General features: G+C 36.8%; 1 protein-coding gene across 8 annotated transcripts in view; it reads right to left on the bottom strand.

Annotated features, from left to right (window-relative positions):
- The window catches only part of LOC132152440 (nuclear factor 1 X-type-like), a 180,584-nt gene that overhangs the window by 127,861 nt on the left and 25,731 nt on the right, over positions 1-26,992 (bottom strand). For 7 of the 8 annotated variants that reach the window (XM_059561205.1, XM_059561249.1, XM_059561254.1 and 4 more), the window contains 2 exons: positions 23,001-23,111; positions 209-292 (listed from right to left, as the gene is read on the bottom strand). In XM_059561205.1, the coding sequence (XP_059417188.1) occupies positions 209-292; positions 23,001-23,078 (162 nt within the window). In that variant the 5' untranslated portion in view covers positions 23,079-23,111. Of the gene's footprint in view, positions 1-208; positions 293-11,062; positions 11,830-23,000; positions 23,112-26,992 lie in introns of those variants that run through there. The other variant, XM_059561219.1, reaches the window with a different exon arrangement.

Genomic DNA, 26,992 nt, shown 5'->3' with positions numbered 1-26,992 from the left:
GTTATAATTTTCATTTCCCACAAGAAAACAGGCTCTGGTGGAGTTAGGAGACTCACTTTCTGCAGAGTGTTTTCACAGTGTTTCACTGCATATGCATATGTGCATATGGAAATAATAATCATGGTTCCAGTATATTTTGCAGAGATTCTTTGACTCTGTAACGTCTATAACAATGCTGAAGCAGTAATGGAGTAATAAGCAGACGTACCCTGTAGGAATCCGACACGACGAAGCACTCTGGTATCCCAGGACCTCTGGACGGGTCTTCATTCACCAGAAACGGTTCGGTGGCCTGAAACATAATCAATAACATCAGTCATCAGCGTTAGAATCACAATGCCTTTACCAGTCGCTCTTCTTTCTTGACAACTATTTTAGCAGGGTTGCTCATTGTTTGGAGGTTCAAAATCATGTGATCATCTTGTAGGTTTTTCATAATCTTGTGCGATCATAGATTTTTATGATAACTAGGAAATAAAAAGCCCCTAAAATGTGCAGATTTTAAAACCTTTCAAAATAAAGCTTTTTCTGCTTCTTTAAGGGAATTGAACGATTTTTGGACACTAACAAGAACGTTAATAAATAAACACACACACACACACACACACAAATATTTCAAATATACAACTCACCTTTCACCTTTTTTATGTTTATACATTTCTAATAAAATGTATACAAAATCTACATGGAAATGTAAATATTAATTAAATAATAATATTTTTACATGTAAAGTACATCAACAGAATTATTAATTAATATTAATTATTAATATTAATATTATTTTAAATATGCATAGATATTTATACATTTTTTTATTTATATTTTATACATGTGTGTGGTAAATCAAATAAATATAAAAACAATAAACAAGTATAAAATATAATATTAATATATATATTAATTATATATATATATACATATATATATATATATATATATATATATATATATAAGTATTTAAACATACAATTGTTAATTTAATTGTAATTTTAAAAGAATACATATAATATTAATATATATATATTAATTATATATATATATACATATATATATATATAAGTATTTAAACATACAATTGTTAATTTAATTGTAATTTTAAAAGAATACATATACTATTTATGATTGAATGTATTATTTTATTATATACAGCTATGATTTTATTATAAATACAATTCATCCCTCACCAATTTTATTGATGAAATTACAAAAAATATTGATAAAATAATCAAATATATTTATTGTACTGTGTTATAATTTTGTTATTGTGTTATATTCAAATAATCAAACAAATATTTCAAAAATAACTCCACGTCATTTTTTATATTATACATTTACACATTTGGTATTTTTAATAAATGTATTTTGTCTTTTTTGTGCTTACATGTAAATGTAAATATAAAAAGAATGAATAAAATATTCATACATAAACATACAATTATGAATCTTTTATTTTAAACACTAATAAACCATATTGTATAAGTATAATATATTACATTAATTCTATTATACAATCTAAATACATACGCATATAATTATTAATTATTTCTATATTGGATTTAATCATAATTAAAAAATTTAAGACATTATTTAATTACAGCTAATTTTATGATAAATACGACTCATCTAGCACCTATTTTATATATTTGTATGATCCATTTACATTTATTTTATATATAAATATACATAAACGTATACATATTTCAACAAATATAGACCCGAGTATCACAGACACTTGAAGGTGGACTCTCTTGGCTTAACAGCTTAACAACCACGTAGAACACCTTAGCAACCAACACGGCAGTGAATTTTGCACAGGCAAACGCCAGACTTCAGAAAGAGTCAAATCTGTTGTGAAAGTCGTGAGTGAACACACCACATGTTGTCCAAACATTGTGCCGGCCCGGCCGTGTGCAGTGCTGGAGTCACTCTTACACTCAATGCAGCTCAGACCAGAATCTCCAAACTGGTTCCCGTTCACACCTCCGTGACTTATTCAGCACAAACCTCTCACACAGCAACACGGCCGCCAAGGCGGATTGTGTTTTTTCTCTCAGAGTGTCGTGTCCATTCATCCCAGTTCATTTGTATGCTGGGAGCCACGCTGACTGGGTGTGCAGAACTGAATGAGACCCCATTCCAGTTTGTCCATCAGTAGGACGATGTTAAATCACACAGTAAAGCCGGGGGCAAAAGCAATGTCTGTTCACACAGTGGCATTATGGGGCAAGATGTCTATTTTGAGTAACGTGATTAAGTAGTACACAAAGGCCCAGACTGAAAGATCTGCTGCTCACAAACTGATCGTGATGAGATCTCAGCTATTTCTACATGAACTATCAAGATTGTCTTGAATGCTTCTCCTAAAATTCCTTTAGAAATAGACGAATATGTGACTCAAACTGATGTACAGTAAACACACAGAGCTCTAAACTGGATGTTGCAGCTCAGATCATCTTGATGAGAAATATTTGAGTTCATATTGAGAAATCTGACTGCAGGTTTTGTTCTGCGCATATCTGAGCACAGCTCAGACGTTAGTTTCATTCTCTAATCATATGCACATTTATTTGTGAAATCGGCAGGCAGATGTTTTCATGAACAAATCTTGATTCAGCAATAACATTTTGACTATTATTTAATCTAAACCCTCGGGAAAATATATTAACAACTGAAACCACAGGTATGCAAAAATCACTTACTTTCGGTGGCCTTATAAACATGATATTTAATATATGCATGCATGTTTATACAGTATTTCATATACGCATATGTTTGCATATAAATATTTCTAAAATTATAAAATATATTGATAAAATATATTTAAGATGAAATAACAGATCTAAAATATTTTGTGTGCAGTGCCTATATATATATATATATATATATATACACACACACACACACACACACAGTACACACTCATATATTTTGGATGCGATTAATCACAAATATTTGTTTGACAGTACTTATATATATATACAGGAGAATTCCTGTTGTCCTTAAGAAAAAGACACATACTGTATTCTGATGCAGTTGAGATTGGAGCAAACTCTGCTGCACACATTCGCTGGATTAAACCTGTCTCTAAAATGCACTCCTATAAAAATACATGCAGCACTAAAATAACAGACGCACGCACACACACACACACACACACACACGCACACACACACACACACACGCACACACACACACACACACACACAATACTATAATAGATCCCAGACACTGGCTAACCAAAATGTGGCTGCAACACCAGCCTCTCGCTCTCTCCTCTCCTCTCACAACACATCCATAAGTCAAAGCGCTTAACTAAACAAACTGTAGAACGACGACTAAGACTCAACCCATCCAACTGGTTGTTATGTGCACTCTTAAAAGTAAAGGTCTCAAATGCGGGTTTTCACAGTGATGCCACAAAAGAACCATTTCAGTGAACAGTTCTTGAAAGAACAATTTTGCTTAGAATGAAGAATATTTTATATATATATTTAAAGAACCCTTTCCCCAAACTTCCGAGGAATGGAAAGATTTCACAGATGTTAAAGGGACAGTTTACCCCAAAATGTTAATTCTGTCATTATTTACTCCCCCTCAGGTTGTTCCAAACCTCTACGAGTTCCTTTCTTCTGCTAAAGACTAAGTAAAATACGATGGTACCTAAAACAGGGTACCCATTGACTTCAATAGTATAGAAAAAAATACTAAGGAAGCCAATGGCTACCGTCAACTATTTGGTTACCAATATTCTTCAGAATATCTTGTTTTGAATTCAGCAGAAGACATTCATGCAGGAATAAGTGGAAGGTGAGTAAATGATGACAGATTTTTCATTTCTGGATGAACTATTCCTTTAAAGGTTCTTCATAAAACCATCAATCCCAATAATAATATTTTTTAAAGAACAATTATAATTACATTTTATGAAGACTTTAGATCTGCTCAAATCATTCACCATAAGTATGATCAACGTTTCATTTATTTGTGTTAACTGTCCTCAAAATCATCATTTATAAAAATACTCTTTGTCAAACAGCTTTTCTAATACTGTAGATAAAAGCGATGGACAGAGAAACAGGGGCAGGTCAGACAAAGTGACAGATGAGTCCCTCTTTTCCGCTCGGTTTGCCTTCACACTTTAAAGTGACAGGGTTTGTCTGAGTCTCCACTGATTGTTTGATGTAGTTCCCTGTAGATCTGTCCCCCTTTTCCCTCGCTGTGGATGTTTATGGAGAGTGGTACTGTATCAATTAAACATGCCACCCTTTTCTATATATACGCAGCATATGCCTGATCCATATGGCCAGCCCTGAGCGAAAGCGCTCCCTAGGCCCTTCATAATTAACTCTTGAGTATCAACACAGACATATTCAGAGGCGAACGACGGACAGCCATATCCAAAATGTCTGCTGATGGGAAATGATGGGCCTGTTACATTTCATGTCTGCTTACAGGGGACTCCAAAATTGCCCTGCTTTGAAGATTATAGGTAGTAATGCATAATGTGAAACAAAAGTGTGATGGATGTGAGCGATATGGGACATGTTTGTTTGAAAATCATGGTAGGAAAGAAAAAAGTAGCCTACTAAACATACTATAATCAACATACTATAATTGTGGTTGAACTGGTTGTTACTTTCAGAAAGTATAAAAACAGAAACTTGCTGAATGGACTAGATTTGTACATTTACATGAGAAAATATAAGCGGTTCTGGGCATTTTGAGTTGTTTTTCAATATCAAAACCTTAAAGGGATTGTTGACACTTGACGGTAGCCATTGAATTCCATATTATGTTTTTCCTTACTATGGAAGTCAGTGGCTACCATCAAGTGTTTGGTTACCCACCATGTTCATATACTATGACTTTAACTTTACAACAAACTAACTTTACAACAAAAACTATCTTCGTGATATCCCTCTTTACATCCTAATTCATGTGTTCACAGATAAGAGAAACTGACAGTCGACAGAACTTCTACATAACTGTTAACGCTCTACAAACCCAGGTAACATGGCAGACACATCAAAGTCGAGCGAGGGAGGGAGGGGGATTGGTTTTTTAAAAGCAGCAAGGGGGGAAATATATGAAAGAAGAAATGTATGCCGTGTGAATGCTTGCCAGGACCACTTCAGGGAGAAATGCTGGAAAAATGTGATATTTCATACCTCCATCTCTAGAGGAGCCGGAGAGAGCGAAATGAGCACAGAACAGGAGCAATAATGAAGCCGAGGAGGAGGGTAGGCTGTCAGAATGCTTATTGTTTGTTTTCAGAGCTGTTTGGGCACTAAACATTGATTCTGTCAGCACAGGAACTGCAAGCCAGAGACGTGTCTGATTATGGGCTATTATACAGCATGAATCATTATTTTACTTCATTAAATACAAAAATTGAAGATATTTAAAGTTTTAAATGAAATGGCTTGTTAATGTTAGTTGAAAAACTAAGGCAAGGGAGTGACATTAAAAATAATTTGATAAAATTTGGCATTGTCTGAAGACAATACACGCTAACACAATGCTGTGTGTGGTTTGCCAGGGTGTTGCTAAGGTGTTTTCATCTCCTTGTTTTCTCCTCGTTTGCTAGGAATCATTTATAGCCGTTACACAAAGACGTTTAATGCTTATTGTTAGAGGTTAGAGATTTCGTAATTACACAATCTGGACACACAAAGCATATTTCTCCATCGATGTCCATTTAAAATCAGCCATGTATTCAAGTGTTTCTTCTCCTGCAACTGTTTTGAATCAGTGCAGTGGTTACCCAGTTGCTGTATCAGTGCCACATAAAAAAAAAAATTATTATCTGTATTTAATGCAAAGCAATAAAAAGAACAGCTAACATGCAATGTATTTTTGATGTTTTTACATGTATTCTGAATAGAAACAATATAGCTTACAATGTGACCAGTAGCGTCTGATTCGCAAACAGATCAGTCATGTGCCATTTTTGCCAGTTCCCCTTCAGGTACTCGGACTGCGTCGGAAAATGCTATGAGAACGTATTCAGTGAGGCCTGGTGAATGTAGGCATCACCCCGAGGTGGTGAAGCAGATATGGAGAGTTTTTGACTAGGCTCCAGTGGACCTGTTTGCCACTCAGGAGACGTTGCAATGTTCCCTCTGGTTCTCTCTGACTCATCCAGCTTCTCTCGGACTAGACACTATGCTACAGACTTGGCCGAGGCTTCATCTGTATGCCTTCTGGAGAGAGTACAGCGGGACGAGGTCCATCTGCTGCTAGTGGTCCCATTCTGGCCGGGCCAAGTATGGTTTTTGGACTTGGTGTCCTTTTTCAATGGCTCTTCATGGGAGATTCCTGTCAGGTGGAACCTCCTCTCTCGAGCGGGGGGAACCATTATTCACCCCCACTCGGGGCTGTGGAAGCTGTGTGTGTGGCCCCTGAGGGGGCACAGCCCATAGCTACTGGTCTCTCGACCGAGGATGTTAAGACCATCCTCCAATCCAGAGCTCCCTCTACGAGGAAACTGTACGCCTTGAAATGGAAGCTTTTTACTTCTTGGTGCAGGGAGTCGGGGACCACCAGCTCGACACAGTTATCTGCCCAGTTGTTATAGTGTTGGAGTTCCTGCAGGCCAGATTCTCCACAGGGTTGACCCACTCCACCTTGAAGGTCTACGTGGTGGCCATAGCAGCCTACTATGCCACTCTTGGTGGTCAGTCGATGGGCAAGAAACCACTAGTTACAGGTTTCCTCTGTAGTTCGCTGAGGCTGAGGCTTCCAGTACGATCGTGTGTCCCCCTGTGAGACCTGGCTGTGGTGCTAGAAGCTCTCTGTTAGCCTCCTTTCGAGGCCATTGAAGATATTTTTTGATTGTTTCCTCTCTATAAAGACTACCTTTCTTCTTGCTATCTCTTCGATCAAGAGAGTTGGTGACTTTCAGTCCCTCTCCTTGGTCCTCTCTTTCCTAGACTTTGTGCCCGGATTGGCCAAACGCGTTTTTGTACCCCAGGCCGAGGTACGTCCCTAAGATCCCTTCATCTGCACCATGGCCTGTCATACTCCAGGCCTTCTGTCCTCCTCCATTTCGGGAGCCTGACCAGCAGAAGCTTAATTGTATGTGTCCAGTGTGAGCACTAGGCACATACATCCACAGAGCTGCCCTGTGGAGGAAATTGGACCAGTGGCTATTGTACTATGCTCTTGAGTTCTTGAAGGGGAATGTCTCCAGGTTACGCATGTAACCATGGTTTACTGAGGGAACGGGATGCTGTGTCTCCCTGCCATATTTCCGGCTCCCCTGCTAGTGCTTCATTTCCCAGAAGTTGGTGCTGTATCCACCGCACATGCTTCGTCCAAGCTTCCTGGTCTCTATGTCACCCTGCCCGTGATGTCTCGCCCATCCATTAGACTGATTACACACGTGATTCAGAGCGTGGTCACGCTGAAGGCATTCCTATAGCATTTTCCGACACAGCATCTTGTTCCCTTGGGGAACCACCGTTACATGCGTAAGCTAGAGATGTTTTTTGTTTTTCATGTTTTTTTTCTATCAAAACATACAGCACGATCAGTGTAGTCTTATTCATGAACAAATTACTCATGTAATCCAGTTCTTTTTAGTGAATCAAAAACAAATAGCCCAAACAGCGTAGTTGATTCCTGAACAAATTCCCATATGAGCATATAAGTGAATCAAAAAACATATGAGCAAATATTGTGGTCTGATTCCTCAATAAATTACTCATGTGAGCTGGTTGTTTTTAGTGAATCAAAATTATAAAATGCAACCAATGTAGTATGATTGTCAAACATATGACTCGAATGTGTTGGTTCTTTTCAGCGAATCACAAATTCAAAGCATGACCAGTGTAACCTGATTCTCAAACTAATGGTTCTTTACAGTCATTCAGATATATAAAATGTGAGCAGTGTAGTCTGATTCTCCAACAAATGATCCTTATAAGCTGATTCTTTTTTAATTCAAGTATAATCTGATTCCCAAACAAATGACTTATATGAGCCAGTTTTCACAGTCTGATTATCAAACAAATGACTTACATGAATATGAGCTAGTGTGTTTTAGCATCCTATAGTGAATATTGATTCCTGAACAAATGGCTCTTAAGTGTTTGTTCATTTAATAAACACTTTTTAAGAATTGGTTACCAGATTGATACAGTCTAATGGATACTTCACTGAACTGAATAACTCAATACTCAATTTTTTTACCATATTTAATGAAAATGCTATAATTTCAGACTAATGTAGGGCATTAGCAGCTTACAGACATGCAGTTATGACAATGAACTGGTGTAAATGTCAACATTTACCTGATAACCAGAGTTTCATTAACATCACATCATTGGCTTGCAATAGAAGACAAAGCTAAAACCAACAGCCTATTAATCAGGGGCATCTGTGTCAAATGAGTTGGTCATAATGTTGATTGGTCATAAGATCAAGTCCAGTTGACAGGGGAACTAACAGCACTCCACCACTTGGGGAGTTAACATGCTTTTCAGTTTGGGTCTTGGAAGTAAATCACGTCTTACATCTTTAGTTTCAAATACGTGTATAGTAATTGTCATACTAACATCAATACCTCCTCTCACTATAAAACAAAACAACTCAAACACTGACTACAAAATAAAGGATTTTGACATCAATTACAGATTCTGCTTCTTTGTCCCAGCTTGCAGTCAAATCATTTTGGTAAACAAACTATAGGATGCATTGTCTGTTACAGTAGAACTTTTCTTTATTTCAAATGTCATCAAAGTCTCTTCCAGATGCATCTCTCTTTAAGTTGTCTAGTTGTTTGAGCAATGTGACTAGCTGTCAACTCTTTTCTAACTATCTTGCTTCATATCTTTGATTGTTGTTTGGAAGCTTAATTAAATTCGTTTTTTAAGAGAAGACGTTAATCCCATGTGGAGTCAGCTCTGAATAGATTCCCTCGGTTCTTTCTGCAGTGGCCTATTTGGGTCTGTGCCATTTAAGAGAGCGGGTAAACAAATAATTATCCACATTAATGTGCTGATATTCAGGCCCATCTGGAAATCATCAACAAGTACAAGCCTTTATTGCATCAGTCATGCAATCAAATATAATCTGGATTTCGAAGCTAGTCAAAGTGGAGGAGAACTGAAAACTATGTGTGCAGTTACTTGAAAATAAAGAAGGCCGATGCATAAATTAGCCCAACATTTAGACTCTGAAATGAGGACACCTGGGTAATGTGCTTAAGTTGACTGCCAATAGTTTGATGTCTCCTCAGATCGGTTTATTGTGGCCTGTCTGGTGAGAAGTAAAAATCAAGCTATATGCGGTTAGAGTCGAGCTAACGCTGAGCAGATGTTCTTGCATGAAGATCCCAAAATTCAGCCAATATGATATTGATAAAGAAATGGTTGCATGTGTATCTTACACATAGCCTCCTTCATACAGCAGACATACATTATTATTTAACTCTCTGCTGTGCTTCATTTGATGTTCCCAGTCAAAAATGATGGGACTTTTAAAAAAAGCTTTTAAATCTCTCATTATGCTGTATTATCACCAAATCTTGGATTCTATCTTTTCATCAACTTGTTTTCTTTAAGTTAGCACAGTTTTTGCATTTATTTTTGGAACCGATTGCTTGTAGGCCATTGTGCACCCCGGTTATTAAGTGGAAAAAAACACTATTTCTGGATAATTTTGGAAATGTTCGCTCAAAAATGGAGGTGCATGAGCACAGATCAATGAGACCAATGAACGCAAAGTTGGTAAGTTTAAAATCTCCTCTGAGTCAAAATGACTGGAACGCAACATGAGGGTTAAAAAAAATAAACAGTCTCTAAATGCTCCTGAGATTTTATTTAATTTTACACTATGGCTTTGCATGTATTATATGTTAATTCAGTATTCTTGTATCACTATATTGTGCATGCTGATATTGATAACTTGAGAGAGGGATGGTCAGTGCACATGCATGTATGTATACTCTATTCAATTTAATTATAGCCACTGACATAAACACGTTAACAAATACCTTTAATAAGAACAACAACAACAACAACAAAAAAAAATTCAATATTTTCATGAAATTGTAGAAACAAATTGTGTTTTATACATGCACAGGGCATTAGATTTTGAAACTGACTTATGTTAATCAGTCATATGGACACAAAAATTGGCTAAATATCACTGATTTATCAGCCTTGACAATATATAAATCTATCACTGATGATTATTTCATTACTGTTCTTATTTAAATGTTGTTCACATACAGTTTAAAAAGACTGTGCAAACAAAGTAAATTTCAAGAAGGAAAATTTGATCCAATTAATCAATGCCAATCAAAATGCTTTACAACGCAATGACTTCACATGCAACTCGCTCTGCAGTAAAACGTTATTAAGGACACGAAATAAGTTGCATCCAGCACTATTGTTCTATATTTAACCCCTCAGAGCTTTTGTTCTCTTTGACAGACGACATGTGGGCGGCGACTGTCGTCCTGTGACAAGCTCGCGCAGTGGAACAATTTCAGTAATGGCATGTTACATGTGCATGTGTCGCCTGTAATCCCAATAACACTGCAAAGCGTGTAAACTGAAGGGTTATTCTACACAACACTTCATTATCCCCCGTCATAATGGGGTATATCCAGAACACTTGTTTTGAAAGTTTGAGTGTCACGGGGTCAAAGTTAAACTGTGCATTATGATACTGAATGTCTACTGTGTTCATTTTAGACTAAAATCTTTACTAGTAAATCGAGTGATAAATTAGTTGCACCATATCATAATGCAGCGATCCGGGAGAATATGCAGCACAGTTTCCAACAAACTTCTCAAATCCATATGAACAGCTTGAAGTATTATTTTCCTCTCATACAGCTATATACACACAGTCGCATGACGCGCTCGAGCCGAATGAGAACTAGAGCGCATGCTGTTTCACATCCAGAGTTTTTGTGCAAGACTAAAACACCCCAAAATGATTCAGAAACAATTATCGCCTGGCATTCTGTCAATCTAAACCCCTCTCTCCATGTTTACCAACATTTTAAAACAGAAATAAGAAGAGCAAAGTTGATTTACACGACACGTACCATTGTGGAGCGGGGAATATTGCCAACAGTCTCAAAGACCCATTTACTCCGTTAGAAAAAAAAAACTTTTCCCCGAAAAAAAGCAGCGTGGTGGGAGAGCAAAAGCAAATGGGTCGGTTTTCTCCGTTGATACCCAGAAGAACCGGGTTGCGGGACGGGCCCGTGGATCGCGGAAAATTGCCAACTTTTACGCACGGAAAACTTTCGCGGGGATCGTTTCGGTACAAAAAAACAAAACAAAACAAAAACAAAACTGCGCCTTCGGATGAAACCGGGGAAGACCGTTCCTCCGTTCACCCAAGCTCTCCGGTACGAATCCCTCCCGGTTCCAGCGTCTCTCCGGTGGTTTAAGTCGCTCGCGCCGTGCGACAGCAACTTTCCGCCTGCGCAGCTTCAGCTCACGGGCTCTGTGCGAACTGGTGCTCGATCGCCATCCATCCCACTGGAGACCTCCTCAGGCTGATCTCCATGACCTCCTCCTCGGTGCACGGATTACTCTATCAATTATTATGGAGAGGACGTCATTTCGCGCAAAGTGGACATCGCGGAATCAAAAGCGATTCGTGAAAGGAATTCAGACTTTTACGTCGCTGAAACGAATACCGGCGGCGCGCTAACGTTTCAAAAATAACTAATTAATGTATGTTAAGTAGCCTGGGTAAAAGTAGTTGCCAAAATAAACGTGCTAGCCGTGCGTGGCCCGTGCAGAACGCTCGGGTTGATCTGTGGATGGACTCGTGCAGTGGCTGGTGAATTATTAATAACCGGGAGCGCTTCACAGTCTGTCGTGTTCACAGAGGAACCAGAACGGCAGCTGGGGGTTTAAGGGAATTAAACACGGGCTTGGAGTGAAGCAGGGACGGCAGGGGATTATACCGTTCACCGGAGAGAGAGAAAGAAAGAGAGAGGGAGAGAAAGAGAGAGAGATGCAGAGATGGATGAAGTGTGTGGGTTTTTGTTTGCAACCACGATGTTAAATAGTGACGTCTCGAGCAATGCACGACTTCAGTTGTTTAGTGTGATGTTTCTGTAAATTGTGTTATAACAGTGAAAACTAAACCCCAATCGTGCACTGGTGTGAAAGTGTTTAGTTAGCAAAAGTGAACAGGTGTGTGCAGCTTGGTCACTTATCAAGTATTTAAACAAATATACGTGCAATCAAACAAATGACTTGCTATCGGCATCATGGGGTTTAAAAGAGTGTAAAATCTCAAGTGATGTTTTAGATGAGCAACAAGGTAAATTCATTTTGATATAAGGTAAACTATAGCGAATTTAAAATCTACTTCTAATTCCAAACGACGTGGAAAGGAAACACATTGTTACGGTTAACGGTAATTTGCTAAATGTATTCGGGCTCTTTTTGTCGTCTCAGTTTTAATTAATTCAACGTGTGCCAGATGTGTCTCAAGGTAAACTCGTAAAGGTCGTCTTATTTGAAGGGATTCCGCGTTAATTACGGCTGTTATTAATTAACCTTTTTTTAATTAATTAATTCAATTCAACATACCTGGGCTGTAAAACAGAAGAAAGACCTCCACACGACCTGGAAGAGACACGCTGACCTTCAGTGAAGCCCTGATGCGCGCTCGGATGCACCTGCCAACTGCTTTAGCAAGCAACATACATTTTCTTTTTGTCAAAATAATACATGCACACTAGAATACATTAATAAATAAAATAAAATTATAAATCCCCGCATATATAAAGAGTGACAGAAACTGTTATGTATAAAATATGTATTTTAGCATTCATAAATGTCATTTTATAGCTAGATTTTTTTTTCCTATTTTTATTTAATATTGCAATTGTATCTATTTAACAAACAAATGCATGCGATGGTATTTCTTTTGCATCTCAAAATAGGCCTATGAATATGACAGAAAAATACAATGAACCAAAGCAGATAAAAGATTAAACAAAAAGCACATAAAGGAAGCAAAGGAACGAAATTATCTTCGATAAATCTTCAGTAAATCACTTTGAGAAAAGAATGGATATAGGAAAAAGAAAAAAAGGTTGATGTTCATTAAACACGAGTTGTTTGAAACCGAATATATAACACAGAACAAACACAGCAAACCATGCTCTGTATATTTATTTAATCATTTTCGATTTACATTCACGTTATTTAAAATGTATTTTCTTTATTTGGCATCATTTTCTATATTTAGCCTTTAATATGTGTTTTTACATTTCTGGAAACACGCCATAGCATATTTTCCAGTAAGCCAATAAAAGTAATCGATACTTAAAAATATTTGTTACTAATAGGCTATTCGTCGGTGCATTAAAAAATGAAAGCACCGTCAGAAACACAAATGCTCCTCAGAGCTTTCTGAACCACACCTTTAAAACAACATTTAAAAAAAATACTGACTGTATTTTATCTGTATTTTAAAAAGACTGACAATATCAATAGCTATATGTAATATATAGCCTAATATAACAATATATTTGTGAATTGCAAACCGTTCATATATATATATATATACACACACACACACACATCCGTTTAAAATAATCTTAATTTAATAATATTATATTAAATGGTCAGTATGACAAATCACTCCGTGTATTATGAGCAATTATTGCTCTTTTAATTTACTGTATTTATATATTTCATTGATTAAATATAGGCTATGACTCTACGATGTTAAAGGTTTTGTAAGTACAAACATCAGCTCGGTAATTGATATAATCTAACTGCCCTAAATCACATCTCGATCCAAAGAGGGAAAACCAACAAATGTGTTACTAATTCAGATTAAACGAAATTATATTAAACAGTCTAATTATTACATAGCCTAAGCTTTTATTATGCTCACGATTTCATTATTTAACTAACGAAAAGCACGTGTGACATCATCGACTACTGGAGAAAAATGAACGCTGGACTGTGCAGAATTAAAATATAGATCATATTTAAGCAATAACAGCAAACTCTTTAACGTGCCATTTAAATTACGTCATCATTACGGACATAATAAAAAATATCTAATGTTAAACAGTGCGCAAATGAAATTATAGGCCTACACATGAGAATAGATAATGGAGAATCTGTCTTGGATTTCTTTCTTAAAATAAATCTGAACACTTGAATGCACATGATTACAATTAAATAAAGCGGGGAAACAGCGGAATCACGAGCACTGGCTGAATCATCGGCTATTGATGATGGTGTCATGTTTTCCCAAACATTTTTGAAGGGTAAGATCACAAGTACATGTTGGACGGAAGGAAGAACACACTGATGATGTGCAGGTGCATTTCAAACGGACTACATAAGGGCTTCTACCAACAGAGACGGAGAGAAAAAAACCCAATAAGCATGACTTACAAATATTATAAATGACCCACTAACAGGTGGGCTAAACATTGCGTTATTGATTTTACCAACAATGCAAACGAGAGGACAGAAAATACGTTTTATTGTCATTTACCAGGGTAACAACATATAGTGGATATCCAACGAATCTTTATTAAAACCGACAATATATTTAAATTACAAAACTATTTAAATTCAAATGTAAAATGTGTTATTAAACGTGCATGATTTCTTGTATCATTCTGGCCTAAGAAAAAATCTTGGAAGAAAAAATGTAGTTGAAAATTGTTTTTTTTCTTTTCTTTTGTACACACACGCACGCACACACAATAGTCTGAGAAATATGACCCATGTGACCTTTATGCCTTTACAGGCCAAAAATAAAAATCCTTACCGCTGTAGTAATAATTTATTAATAATTGTTTTTCTTATGTTTATGATTAATACATTTTTAGCAAAACATTAATATAAATGTTGGTGTACAGTTCATCAAAACAGGCCAAAGTTGAACACATTTTATTGTCAGATATCAGACGGTTCATATTTGCCTATAGATGAATGCAACAAAATTAAGACATCATAATACTAAGGCTGAATCCATCTCAAAAATTGTTTGCCATCACAACCGATTTTTGTAAGTTCAGAAATCAACTATAATAATATAATAATAAACATTACTGAAACCAAAACAAATGAACTAGGAAATTTCACTATAGTGAAATAGGTTTATTTTCAAGATCTAGATCTATGATCTAAGATGAAAAGTACAAACAAAAGATGATTTTTTTTTTACTTTCTTCTTTTTTTTTTTAGTTCTAGATAATGTCTGCTTCGTTCTTCTCCCGAATCACTTAATTTATTTCATGCAGTGCATATTGAATTTAGGCTCTGCTGCCTGTTCCTTGGCTTGGCTTTAATTTCTGACTGCCTGTCTTTAATTTAGCAGGGCTACTCGGAGCTGAAACGACAGCCATGAAGCTCAGCTTCAGCTAAGCAACGGCAGGGGCCAGGAATGCTGACCTTGGCGGGTGAACCGGGCCAACGACTGAGGTAGTGCACAGCTATAATCACACATCCCTCCACCTAAAGCTAAAGAAGCATCTGAGCCATGAATATGCCTGGATTAACCATTACACCTCCTCTCCCGTTACTGTGCGTGTCCAAACATCTGCAGCATATTACTGTACATACACTGTTACAGCACATTATCTACACAGTGTACTGTATACAGCTAGCATCTCTATATGTTCACCTTATACACAATAAAATCCCTTAGCCTTTCATTTTCAAGGAGGGGTCTAGGCCACAGATTAGAATATCAGAAACAATTTTGGTTAAATAACTCAAAACACCCTAGCAACCACAATGGCCTGTAATATAATATGCATTATAAAATGAAAAAAAAAAAAAACAAAGAAAATCAGTTGAATGTAAATCCAGTAGTGTGAAATGTGATATTTCCCACAAGACTTTTACACTTACAAAGGAAAACTCTCAATAACAAAGCTTTTTTCTTGTATTGTTCATTTTAATAATTGGATTAATGGTTAAAAAAAATCTATTAAAATTATTATTTTCTAGGGCTCTGTAAAAGACAAAAACCAAACCAGACTGACATACACTTCACCAAAACAGTTCAACAAAATAAAATAACATTTCATTCAAACAAATAAATAAATGAAATAATAACTAAATACACACAAATAAATCAATAAAATATCGAATTGCACGTGTGAAGCCAGCAGACTGACTGGAAATGTAAGAATCACTTTATTAGTAGTGACATGTAAAGTGGACAGTGTAATAAACATAGGGTCATTGTAAAATAAAATATATGGGCGAAAGGCAGGTGAATTTATATCCAATATACTGTAATATGACCTAAGAGACCTCTAAACTTATAACGGCAAATTCTCAAAATCAATTACATTTTATAATTGGATTAATTTTGAAATCAAATTCTTTTTATAGGACACTGTAAGAGAGAAACTTAAGACACTTCAGTATCACAGGTGAAGCCTGCAGTGCACGTTCACAGACCGACTGCAGTAGGGAAACATGGCCAAAATATTTTACCTTCAAAGCAAAGTGTGCTATCCTTTGTGGGCTCGGGAAAAAAATGTTCAAAGTGCCCTTCATCTTAAAGGTGTATGTTGCTGTCCCCAGAAGAGCACACGCTTAATCTAGCAAAGGCTGAGAAGACTTTGAAAGCGTTTTGAAAAGTAGAACGAATCAGAGGCTGATAAGACGTGGTGAGACGGTTACAGGAAAAGCTTTAAATTATTATATCAAATTATATCATTATATCTTTACATTATAAGTTACTTTAATAAAGGTGTCTATTTTATTAAAGCCAAAGTGAGATTTTCAAAACTGGTTTGTAATATTATTATGTAGCATAACCTAAACCAGTACATGTGTGGCTAATGCATCACAGAAGTGGGATATACAATCACAATGCTGTAAAAAAGACTGAAGCCCCTCGGCCTGACCAGAGCAAGTCAGGCAGATCATGTGTGCTTAGCGATGAGATAAACAACGGGAAAGCTGCACTGTGATTGGTCAGTGGCCATGAGGCTCCATCAGGATTGGAGCAGAACGCAGCTCTCTCACCTTATCAGGTTGGTGCACAGCATTGCTGCAGGAGAGCGAGTCTCTGGAGGAAACGCCTGCGAGCGCCGCGCTTATCTTACACCAGCAAGAGGGCTTTACACCTCTGATTAAGAGAGAGAGAGAGAGAGAGAGAGAGAGAGTCTAACTCATGTGTACCTTCAGGAGACTGTGCTCTGGGGTGACAAAATAATGTATGTCTAAATATATTGCATGTTTTAACTTAATCATAATGCACACTTTTGATCAGGATATTATTTGAATATACAAAACTAAAAATATTTTTCTAAATATAAAGTTTAAATATATATATATATATATATATATATATATATATATATATATATATTAAAAAAAACAATTCCGATCCCAGTTTGGGGTATGTATGACTTGTTTTTGAAAGAAATTAATCTTTATTTAGAAAGAACGTATGAAACTTATTAAAAGTGACAGTAAAGACATTTCTAACATTATAAAAGATTTCTAGATTGAAATGAATGCTCTTCTTTTGAACGTTCTATTAAATCTAAATTATATTACAGTTTACGCAGCTGTTTTCGACATTTACAATAATAACAAATGTTTCTTGAAAACTGTTATTTTAAATTTTTATATATTTATTTTTTTGCCCAATATCACTGTATTTTTTGACACATGAGCCTTCTTTCAAAAACCAACCCCAAACTTTTAAAAGGTGGTGTACAGTATATTAACTTTAAAAACTAGGATTATCCATGTATGTGGTGTTTGCTCATGCAAAAATAACCATCTTGTTGCTAGGGTGCTGTGGGTGGTTGCCAAGTCGATACTATGCAGTTGTGTTCTGGGTCGTTGGTCAGTGGCCCAAATCAAAAGAGCCCACTTTATGTCTCTGTGATTATTCGATCTCAAGATATGCTTCGAGTGCATCCCGTTTTCATTGGTTTTATCATCCATGAGACAATAAACACACTCTGAAGTTTCATACTTTGGGTTAGGGGTTTAAAAAAAAATCTAAAAATCAATAACAGTGATGCATGCCTTAGGAAAACTCTATGAATGTACACTGTAAACTTTGAATATTTGACTTCTTACGCACCTGAGCATGCTTCTAGAGAAAGAAAAGATTCAAACGAATCGAAAAACAACAAGAAATGAAATGCATTGGCCTGAATATGTATATTAGTGCAGCAGGGTCAACAAAAAGTCAAGATCAAATCCATCAGATGGGTTGGCTGGATGTCCAGTGTGTGTTTGTGTGTGTGTGTGTGTGTGTGTGTGGAAGTGCTGCATCTGGTCTGGATCCAGGCTGGTCCAGGGGGACGCAGAGCATTAAAGCCAGTGGCTGCTGGGGGAGAGGGGTTGTCCTCCCCTGGAGAGACTGAAAGAGGAGGCCTGCTATAATCTGCTTCCCTGGCTCTTCATGAAAGAGAGCAGGAGACACACACACCAGAGACTGACCCCCTCCTCCAGCTCCAGCCTTTCTCATCTGTTATCACCATACACCTCTCCTGCCCCATCTACCGTTCTGCTCCTTCCCTCCATTCTTCCTCAATCCTCATCTGTCTTCCATTCCCGGCTTAGTTCTTCAGTGCTTAAACCTGCTCCAGCCTTTTTAATCTTACAGTCTCCATCCTTCAAGACTTTTTGGTCGGTACACAGAAGACTTTCTATAAATGTACAATGTGAAACGTACTGGTGCTTCCAAAAACCCTGTTTAATTGCTCACAGGTTGAGCTTTCGTAGTTCAGCCAATAGTCAACATACAGTAAAAGTATAGAGGTATAAAAGAGCATATGCTCTTTGATGAGAAATGTTCAAGTTCACAATGAAAACTCTATGCAACTCTGGTTAATTATTGAGGTTTTTCTCAGGATAAACATAAGGGGACTTTAGCAAAGTCCATGTAATATCAACACTGTCTGAGAAATAATCAAAATGTGAAAGAGATTGAATTATTTGTCAAATACCCAAAAGTCAAAAAGTACCCATAAATGCATCATCAAAAAACATGTTTAATCAGCTATCAGTTTTTAAACATCTAAACTTATTATTCCTGTGGCTCAAGTGGTAGAGCATTGCATTAGCGGCGCAAGGTTGCGGGTTCGATTCCCAGGGAACACATGTTAGGTAAAAAATGTGTAGCCTGAATGCACTGTAAGTCGCTTTGTATAAAAGCGTCTGCTAAATGCATACATTCAATTTAATTATTGGTCCATTTGTTCACTCACTTGTGAATATGAACCCTAAAACGTCTGAATGATGGGGCAGTATTTGTCAGATCTCATTAGAGATTTTTATTTTCTGTGGGAAGAAACCAATATGTGAATATGAAAAGTCTATAAATCCATCATCAAAAACACCTTTAATTTCCAAAGATCCATAAAGAAAATGTGCATGTGTTCCAAAAAGAACCACTTAAGTAATGTATTTTTAAAAGTAAACATCTAAACTGATTATCGGTTCATTTTGTTCGCTCACGTCCAATGATGTGCCAGTTTTTTTCAGACCTTATTAGGGATTTTTACTGTGGGTAAAATGAAGAATATGTTAATTTGATAAACCTAGAAATGCATCAAAAAGATCTCAAAAGAACCATAAAGACAATATAGTCTAATCACTAGTTAGGAGAAACAATCAAGACTTTAAAGGGATCTCATTAGGGATTTGTGTGTGTGTGTGTGTGTGTGTGTGTGTGTGTGTGAGAGAGTAGAAACCAACTGTCAATATGAAGAACCTATAAATCATAACCTCCAAAGAATCTAAAGACAAATGTGCAACAAAAAAGAACCACTGAAGAATCTTATTTTTTAAAAGTAAACATCTCAATGGTTTATTGCTTCATTCTGTAAATGTAAATGTAATTCATCACTTGTGAATGTCTAAATGATTGGCCAATTTTTGTCAGATAAAATCCATCTTTATGAAAGAAATTTGTTTTGTTTTTTTTTGTTTTTGTTTTCACAGCGTTTCTCCATATATCTCAGGCGGTGTGATAATGATGCTACTTTCTGGGATCGTCTTCCCTTTCTCTGGCTTTTCTGTCGGCTGTCTTTCACAACTCCTTATTTTGTGGAATCAGGCCACAGAGTCTGGCCTAGTCTCACGGTTCCGCTCTTCCACCATCTCATCGAGGGGAGGGGCTTCCTTGGCAGTGCCAGGCTCTGTTTGGTAGAATGGGTCCAAATTAACATGAATATTCATGAGCCCACCCCTCCCTCTCCTTTCCTAACAGCGCATCAACACTTGGTAGCAGCACATGGCGGGACAGCTGTTGCAGGCCAAAGCGGGCATCTGTGCACAGAGAGACCGAGATACGGACCGGGCGAGAGGAAGAGGTGTGGACATCTGTAGCCAGGGATTGACAAACGCTTGGATGGATGAAGAAGAGACAAGGCCGAGAAGGAAAAAGAGAGGAAGTTGGACTAGGACAAGGGAGCAGGATTATTTGAACAGATGACAGGGATGTGCTAGTGAGCGAGAGGAAGAAATCGCTGGAGGATTGGAGAAAGATGAAGCGGCCAGGAGTCCATCCATTCTTGCAATAAAAACTAGAAATTCAATTATAAAAAAGCCTTTTATAGATGAAAGCAGGATGGAAAATTTTCCCCAATGATGATGTTGATATACGGTTGCTAGGTCAAAAGTGTCCACCACCGTGATCTTTTGGTCTCTAGATGTGGCTCATGTCCCTTGTTCAATGCAAATCTATGGGAGATTTTCACCGGTTTTATCGTCCAGGTCTGGGCATGAAGAACAATAACAGCAAGCCTCTCTCATAATGTGAGGAATATTCCCCATAATATAGTTTAATACATAGGAGTTAAAGGTTTGTTCAGATCACTAAGCCTAAGTATTTTCTGGTAAACTACTAATAAAAGGTCTTCAATGCTTCTTTAAGACCTCGAAGTGAAGACCCATTTTAGTGACTATATTCTCTATATTCTCTATATATGACTATATTCTAAGTGGTGAAATGGGAAAAAAGGGTCTCAAGATGCGTTTTTAAAAAGTTATAAAACTTATTTTAGCATGAGCTATGTCGTGCGAGAAACAACGCAAAAGACAAGACATGAGAACAATGTTCAAAAACATCCATCTAACCATCTAGTTTTTTTTTTTTTTGCAATGTTTCTCCATATATCTCAGGTAGCGTAATGAGGATGTCTACTGGTCTCTATGTGGTTCAAGTCACTTGTTTAATATAATACTATAATAATATCTGTGGGTTTTCTTTTTTTCCGGCCATTTTATTTTCCACCAAGTCAAGGGACATAACAACAAACCTCTCCACATGATTTTGAGGAATATTTACTAAAATAAAGTTTAATACTTAGGGTTAGTTTTTTTTCCCCCAGATCTCCAAGTCTAAGTAATGTCTTACTGTAGTAAAGTCCACCAATAAACGGTCCTCAATGGTTCTTTGGCTGAGGTGAAGAACGATTTTTAGGGGGCCATTCAAATAGAAAGCATTTTTGCATTGAAAAACACAATATGCAAGCAGTGAAACGGAGTAAAAAAAAAAATTCACACACATATATATATATATATATATATAAACTTTAGATGTGTTTTTAAACCTTGACCTTGTTTCCACTTGAGCGCCACATTTTTAGAATATCATTTGAGTGTTAAATGCAGTAAAAGACTCGTAGGAATGTAATTGTCAAACAAGTCCATCTACCATATATATGTACATAAAAAACTATGGAAAAGTAGCGGAGTGAAATTCAAAATGTTCTTTGTGAACAGCCCCTGATTTGACTATAAAGTTTTTTAGAGGTGCAATAAGTTCTTGATGTTTCAGATCAATCTGTTAATTTTTGGGTTCTTTAAAGCACCAATGGATAGTTTTCTATCAAACTAGACAATAAAGGTTCTGTGGAACTCAAACAGGTTCCTCTATGACATCAGGCTGTAAAAGCCTTTTTCGGACCCAATTGAAACTGAAACCAAACTTGCTCAATCTCTAGAAACCCCAACCTCACACAAAGCTGTTTTCTATATAATCTCCCTTTCTCTCCTATGATTTTGCCACCCTTCAAAATTAAACTCCGATGTGCGCTATGTTTTTCCTCAAGCTCTTCACCAGTCTTATTCCACACACACACACACACACACACACACACACACACACACACACACACACACACACACACACACTCGCTGCCCTACATAGGCAGTAGCACAGCAGGCAGTCTCTATAAAAGGCCCCTGAGGTTTAAACTGTGTCAGATCCCCCGATAAGGCTCTGTATAAAGAAGTCTCTGAAATCCCTCATCTGAGGACCTTCTGTGTTTAGGGGCTGTGCTTTACATCGCTTTCCATGATTAATTAGACTTAATTGAAAAGAGAAAAGTAGCACAAAAATGTAAATATTCTCAGATCCAACATGGGCAAACCAACAATAAAGCAACGTTTTGATAATAAAAACTAATAATAATAATAATAAGATGCCATTTTGAAGCTGAAAATTTATTTATTGATTACGATATTTTTTTATTAACCCCAATTACAGTTTTACCTCTAACTACAAATTACACTGTGGAAATGTGTAGTTGTGTCTTAAGGGAATGAAATGAAATTAAACCAAATATAATTTTCATATTAAATAATACTAAATTTGAATTATTAATAAATAATAATCAATGTTATATGATCTGATTTTTGTCTCTCCAGGAAGGCCATATAATGTTGTGAAAGGATCGAAGCAAGGGAAACTGTTTGTTGTTGCGATTTCAAACAACCAATAGTATAAAAAGTGAACTTAAATACTCACTAAATCAGAAAAACAGTCCAACCAGAGTGTATAGCAATTCAACAGACAACAAACCCATTCACCTGCAGCTTTAAATGAACTCAATCCAAAGAAAATGCAAGCAGCATCAAATCTAGATAGATAGATAGATAGATGTTTGATTGCAGTCTGGTGTAAAATGAGTTTGAGGAAGTGGTAAAAAGGTGGGAAACAGTGTGCTAAGCGAGTGAAAGACAGCGAAAAGAAAGAGAGGGTGGTCATACCATCATCCACGACCTGGCAGAGAAGTCATAACACAGCTGCCACCTGAACCCTGGGTCATGCTGCCTGTCCAGCGCCATTCCCGCGCCCTCCTGCCAGAAGAAATCCTCTTCCTGGGATGGCGGAAAAAAATTAATAAATAAAAAGAAGAACGCAGAGTGAGCGCCAATCAGGAGGAGCTAGCGTGCAGTCAGGATGCAGCCAGCATGCATGCCTGTGTTTGTGTGAGTATGTGTTAGCGAGAGGGAGAGAGGACTTTGACATAGAAAACGCCAGGAAGTGCAATCCGGGCAGCTGTAGCCATACGGAGCCGCGCCAGCCGCCTGCCTGCCATCAGCAGACTCACTGACATACCAACCAACACCGGGCTCTGGGTGTCAGCAGAGTGTTTGTGTGAACATACAGACAAATATTTACTTCAGAGACAGCGTTTACAAGAGCAACATGCTTCATGCTGGATGTGCGTTGATGTGCTGGTCAATCTACACACCTCCTACGTTTACCTGCCTCTTTTTTCATTTGAATTTACTTCAGTCAAATTCAATAGCTGATAATATTGTGCAAACATATTTGCTGTCTGACACTGGCTCTATGAAACGATCAAATGAGGCCTGTTGTAAGCGATAAGTGGAAGCTTGCATGCTTTTCAGATCGTTTGGCTGGACAAATTGTAATCCTATAATAATTTTAAGTATCTTTTACAGATCAGCTACACTGAGAACTTTTGTTCCTGATGTGCACATGATGTCTAAAACTGTTGTAAAATGTTGAAGCAAATATTGTTCTAGCAAATAAATAGAACCGGTCCTTGTTATTAAATATTAGGCCAATAAATCAGCAGATATTTCGCCATAAATGTTGCTAAAATGTCAGTACAAAAAAAGAAAAAAGAAGAAACCGAGCTGAATAAAAAAACTACATAAACTTTAACAATGAATTATACTTTGTGTTTTGATAAAAAAAATTTTTTTTAATAAAAATAAAACATAAAAGACAAATTAATTGAATATGATTTATGTTATTCAAAATATTCATAATGTTATTCAACAAATGATTCCATTGTTGAAGTAGTTATTAATATACCTAGATGAGAAAGCAATATCAATATTTTGGCAGTAACGATGGTTACCATGGTAAATGCTCATGCTACATTAGCTAATGAAAAATGTTAATATTAGGCAGACGTCCTACCTTTTTATTTTTATTAAGTAGCATTCCTCAGTTCAGGCTAGTTCATTGAAATATTTGCGTGCTGGTTATCTGATTATCTTCCTCCAGCCGCATCTAAACGGTGCAGTCATGCATGCATGTAATGTGTGAAAGTGAATAACAGAGCACATGCAGTCCTGGGAGCAGCAGCGCTCTTTAGAGACGCACAAAGCTGTGATGAGGACCCTGCGTGTCAGATGAGGGACAATTAGAAGTCTGCTTATGGTGTGATGGCTGCTAGCACAGGATTTGGCATGGCTCCCTAATTTAAGGGAATTAAAACACGCTAAACAAGACTTCTTTGTGTGCGTGTGGGAGACTGTGTGATGCAGAACTGGCACTAAGCTGGCATGATGTCAGAGAGAGAGAGAGAGAGAGAAGGGATAGCATCGGGTCTAGATAACTTCGAATAATATGGAAATCACAGGAGAAGAGATGTTATAGTGTGACCGGCTTCAGCTGTGTTTGTTTGAATGCATATGGATGCACAGAAATACTGCAGCCTGTTATGGTCCATAAATGTACAGTACTTACCCAACCAATCATGAACAAAAGGTAAAAAGTGACGTAACATTCATACTCAGGTGACCCATACTCAGAATTTGTGCTCTGCATTTAACCCATCCGAAGTGCACACACAGAGCTGTACGTACGTACACACACACACACACACACACACACACACACACACACACACACACACCCCCGGAGCAGTGGGCAGCCATTTATGCTGCAGCGCCCAGGGAGCAGTTGGGGGTTCAGTGCCTTGCTCAAGAACACGTAAGTCATGGTATTGAAGGTGGAGAGAGAACTGTACATGCACTCCCCCCACCCACAATTCCTGCCGGCCCGAGACTCGAACTCACAACCTTTCGATTGCCAGTCCAACTCTCTAACTATTAGGCCACGACTTCCCTGTAAAAATATTATCTTAATAACACTATAAAGTTTGTCTTGAAATGATATCATCAAGTCAAATCAGCATATGTTCTCCATTTCTTTAACTCATATCACATGAGTGTAAAATTTGAAGTTATACTCAATTATAAGTCAACATAATATGTGACCCTGGAGCACAAAACCAGTCATAAGTAGCACAGGGATATTTATAGCAATAGCCAACAAAATGAACTTTTTTTTTTTTTTTGATATTAAGTAAAGATCATGTTCCATGAAGATTCAAAAAAAAAAATGTAAAAACTTATTTTTTTTTTATAAGCAATATGCATTGCTAAGAACTTTATCTGAACAGCTTTAAAGGTGATTTTCTCAATAATTCGATTTTTTTGGCACCCTCAGATTCCAGACTTTCAATTTAAAAAAAATTGACCATTGGTTAAGTGGTCCAGTTTAACATATAATTACAGTTAAAATGACTGCAACAGCAACTGAACTTAAGTTTTGAAAAGTACAGTAGGTGGATTTTAAAGTGTAATACAGACATACTGAAACCAAACATGTATAAACCATGTACTAATCAGAAACCAGTTTGGTTTGTTTGTATTTACATTCATGAATTTAGCCAGCACCTTTATCAAAAAGTGCCTTAAAAATAAAATCTAAAAGTCACAGAAATTACCATTTCTAAAGTGAATATGCATTTTTCTGATAAAAATATTTCTAGCTCTAAAATACGGATGATAATGCTACATTTATACATGCAAAGCTTTTATTTATGAGCTTTTGAATCTTTTGTAATTGGTTCTTGTTTCATTCAATCAGCCGAAGTGGTGTCAGTGATTCATTAGCGACTCTGTTTTATCAAACAATGTGGGAATCCTGAACTAAAGTTATGATGGTTATGATGTTAATTATGGTGATATGTTAGAAAACTTTGTTTATCCCTGTGAATGGGATGGGACATAATTTATCACTACATTCACAAATAGCACAAGCAAGCAAATCAGTAATTACAGGGCTTCATTACAAAACTTAACTGCAGCAGGGATAAAAGTTTCCAGGACATTTGACCTCTGCAAATGTAAAAAAAAAAAAAAACATGAGTTAGTTTCACCTTCTTTTTCTTTTTTCTCATTAATACTTTTTTTGCCAAACAAAATGTTACATGCAGCTGTTGCAAATTTGTAACAAAAATATTTGATCTAAATCCAGATCCTGTTGTAAATAATAGTGAGAAATCACTTTTTAAAACCATTAAATCCATTATTACCCCTAAGCAGATTTTGTCTAGTTTCTGTGTGAAACAGATTCAAAGAAAAGAAAATCTAAATATTACACATCCATGTAAAATATTACCTTCATTTTATCCATCAGAAATTGGTTGTATCTCAAATAGTGTTTCGAAGGCTTGTAAAACAAGGCTTGGGTGTTGTTGCTCGCAAAGGTTTCATGGCAGAGTGATTTTTAATAAAAGAATACAAAGACAAACAATACAACTGGACTAATGTGCAGTGATGAATCATTCATGATGAGACCAGAAACATACAGTAAAAAGATAAATGTTTGGTTCTTGGGCGCCAAAAGAAAATTTGAGTTACGTGAGACAAACCTCAACGGATTGCACCCCTAAATTTACCTAAACAGGACCTGTTCTTAAAGTCAGCGTATAATTCACACTGTTTCTGGGTAATTTGTACATAGAAACTGTAAACACTTAACTTAGCGTTTCTCTCAGCCTCATTTGTGAATCCACTGGTTTCACTTACTACATCTCAAAGGTTTCTGGGCAACATGGGTAAAAAAAAAAAAGTTACCATGGCATTTGTTTGGCACACCAGCGCCTGCACCGTGCCCGGGACAGGAGGGTTACCATGGCATCAGCAGG

The sequence above is a fragment of the Carassius carassius genome, chromosome 1, assembly GCF_963082965.1.
Source record: "Carassius carassius chromosome 1, fCarCar2.1, whole genome shotgun sequence".
Lineage (NCBI taxonomy): Eukaryota > Metazoa > Chordata > Actinopteri > Cypriniformes > Cyprinidae > Carassius > Carassius carassius.
This window is presented reverse-complemented; position numbering and strand designations above follow the sequence as displayed.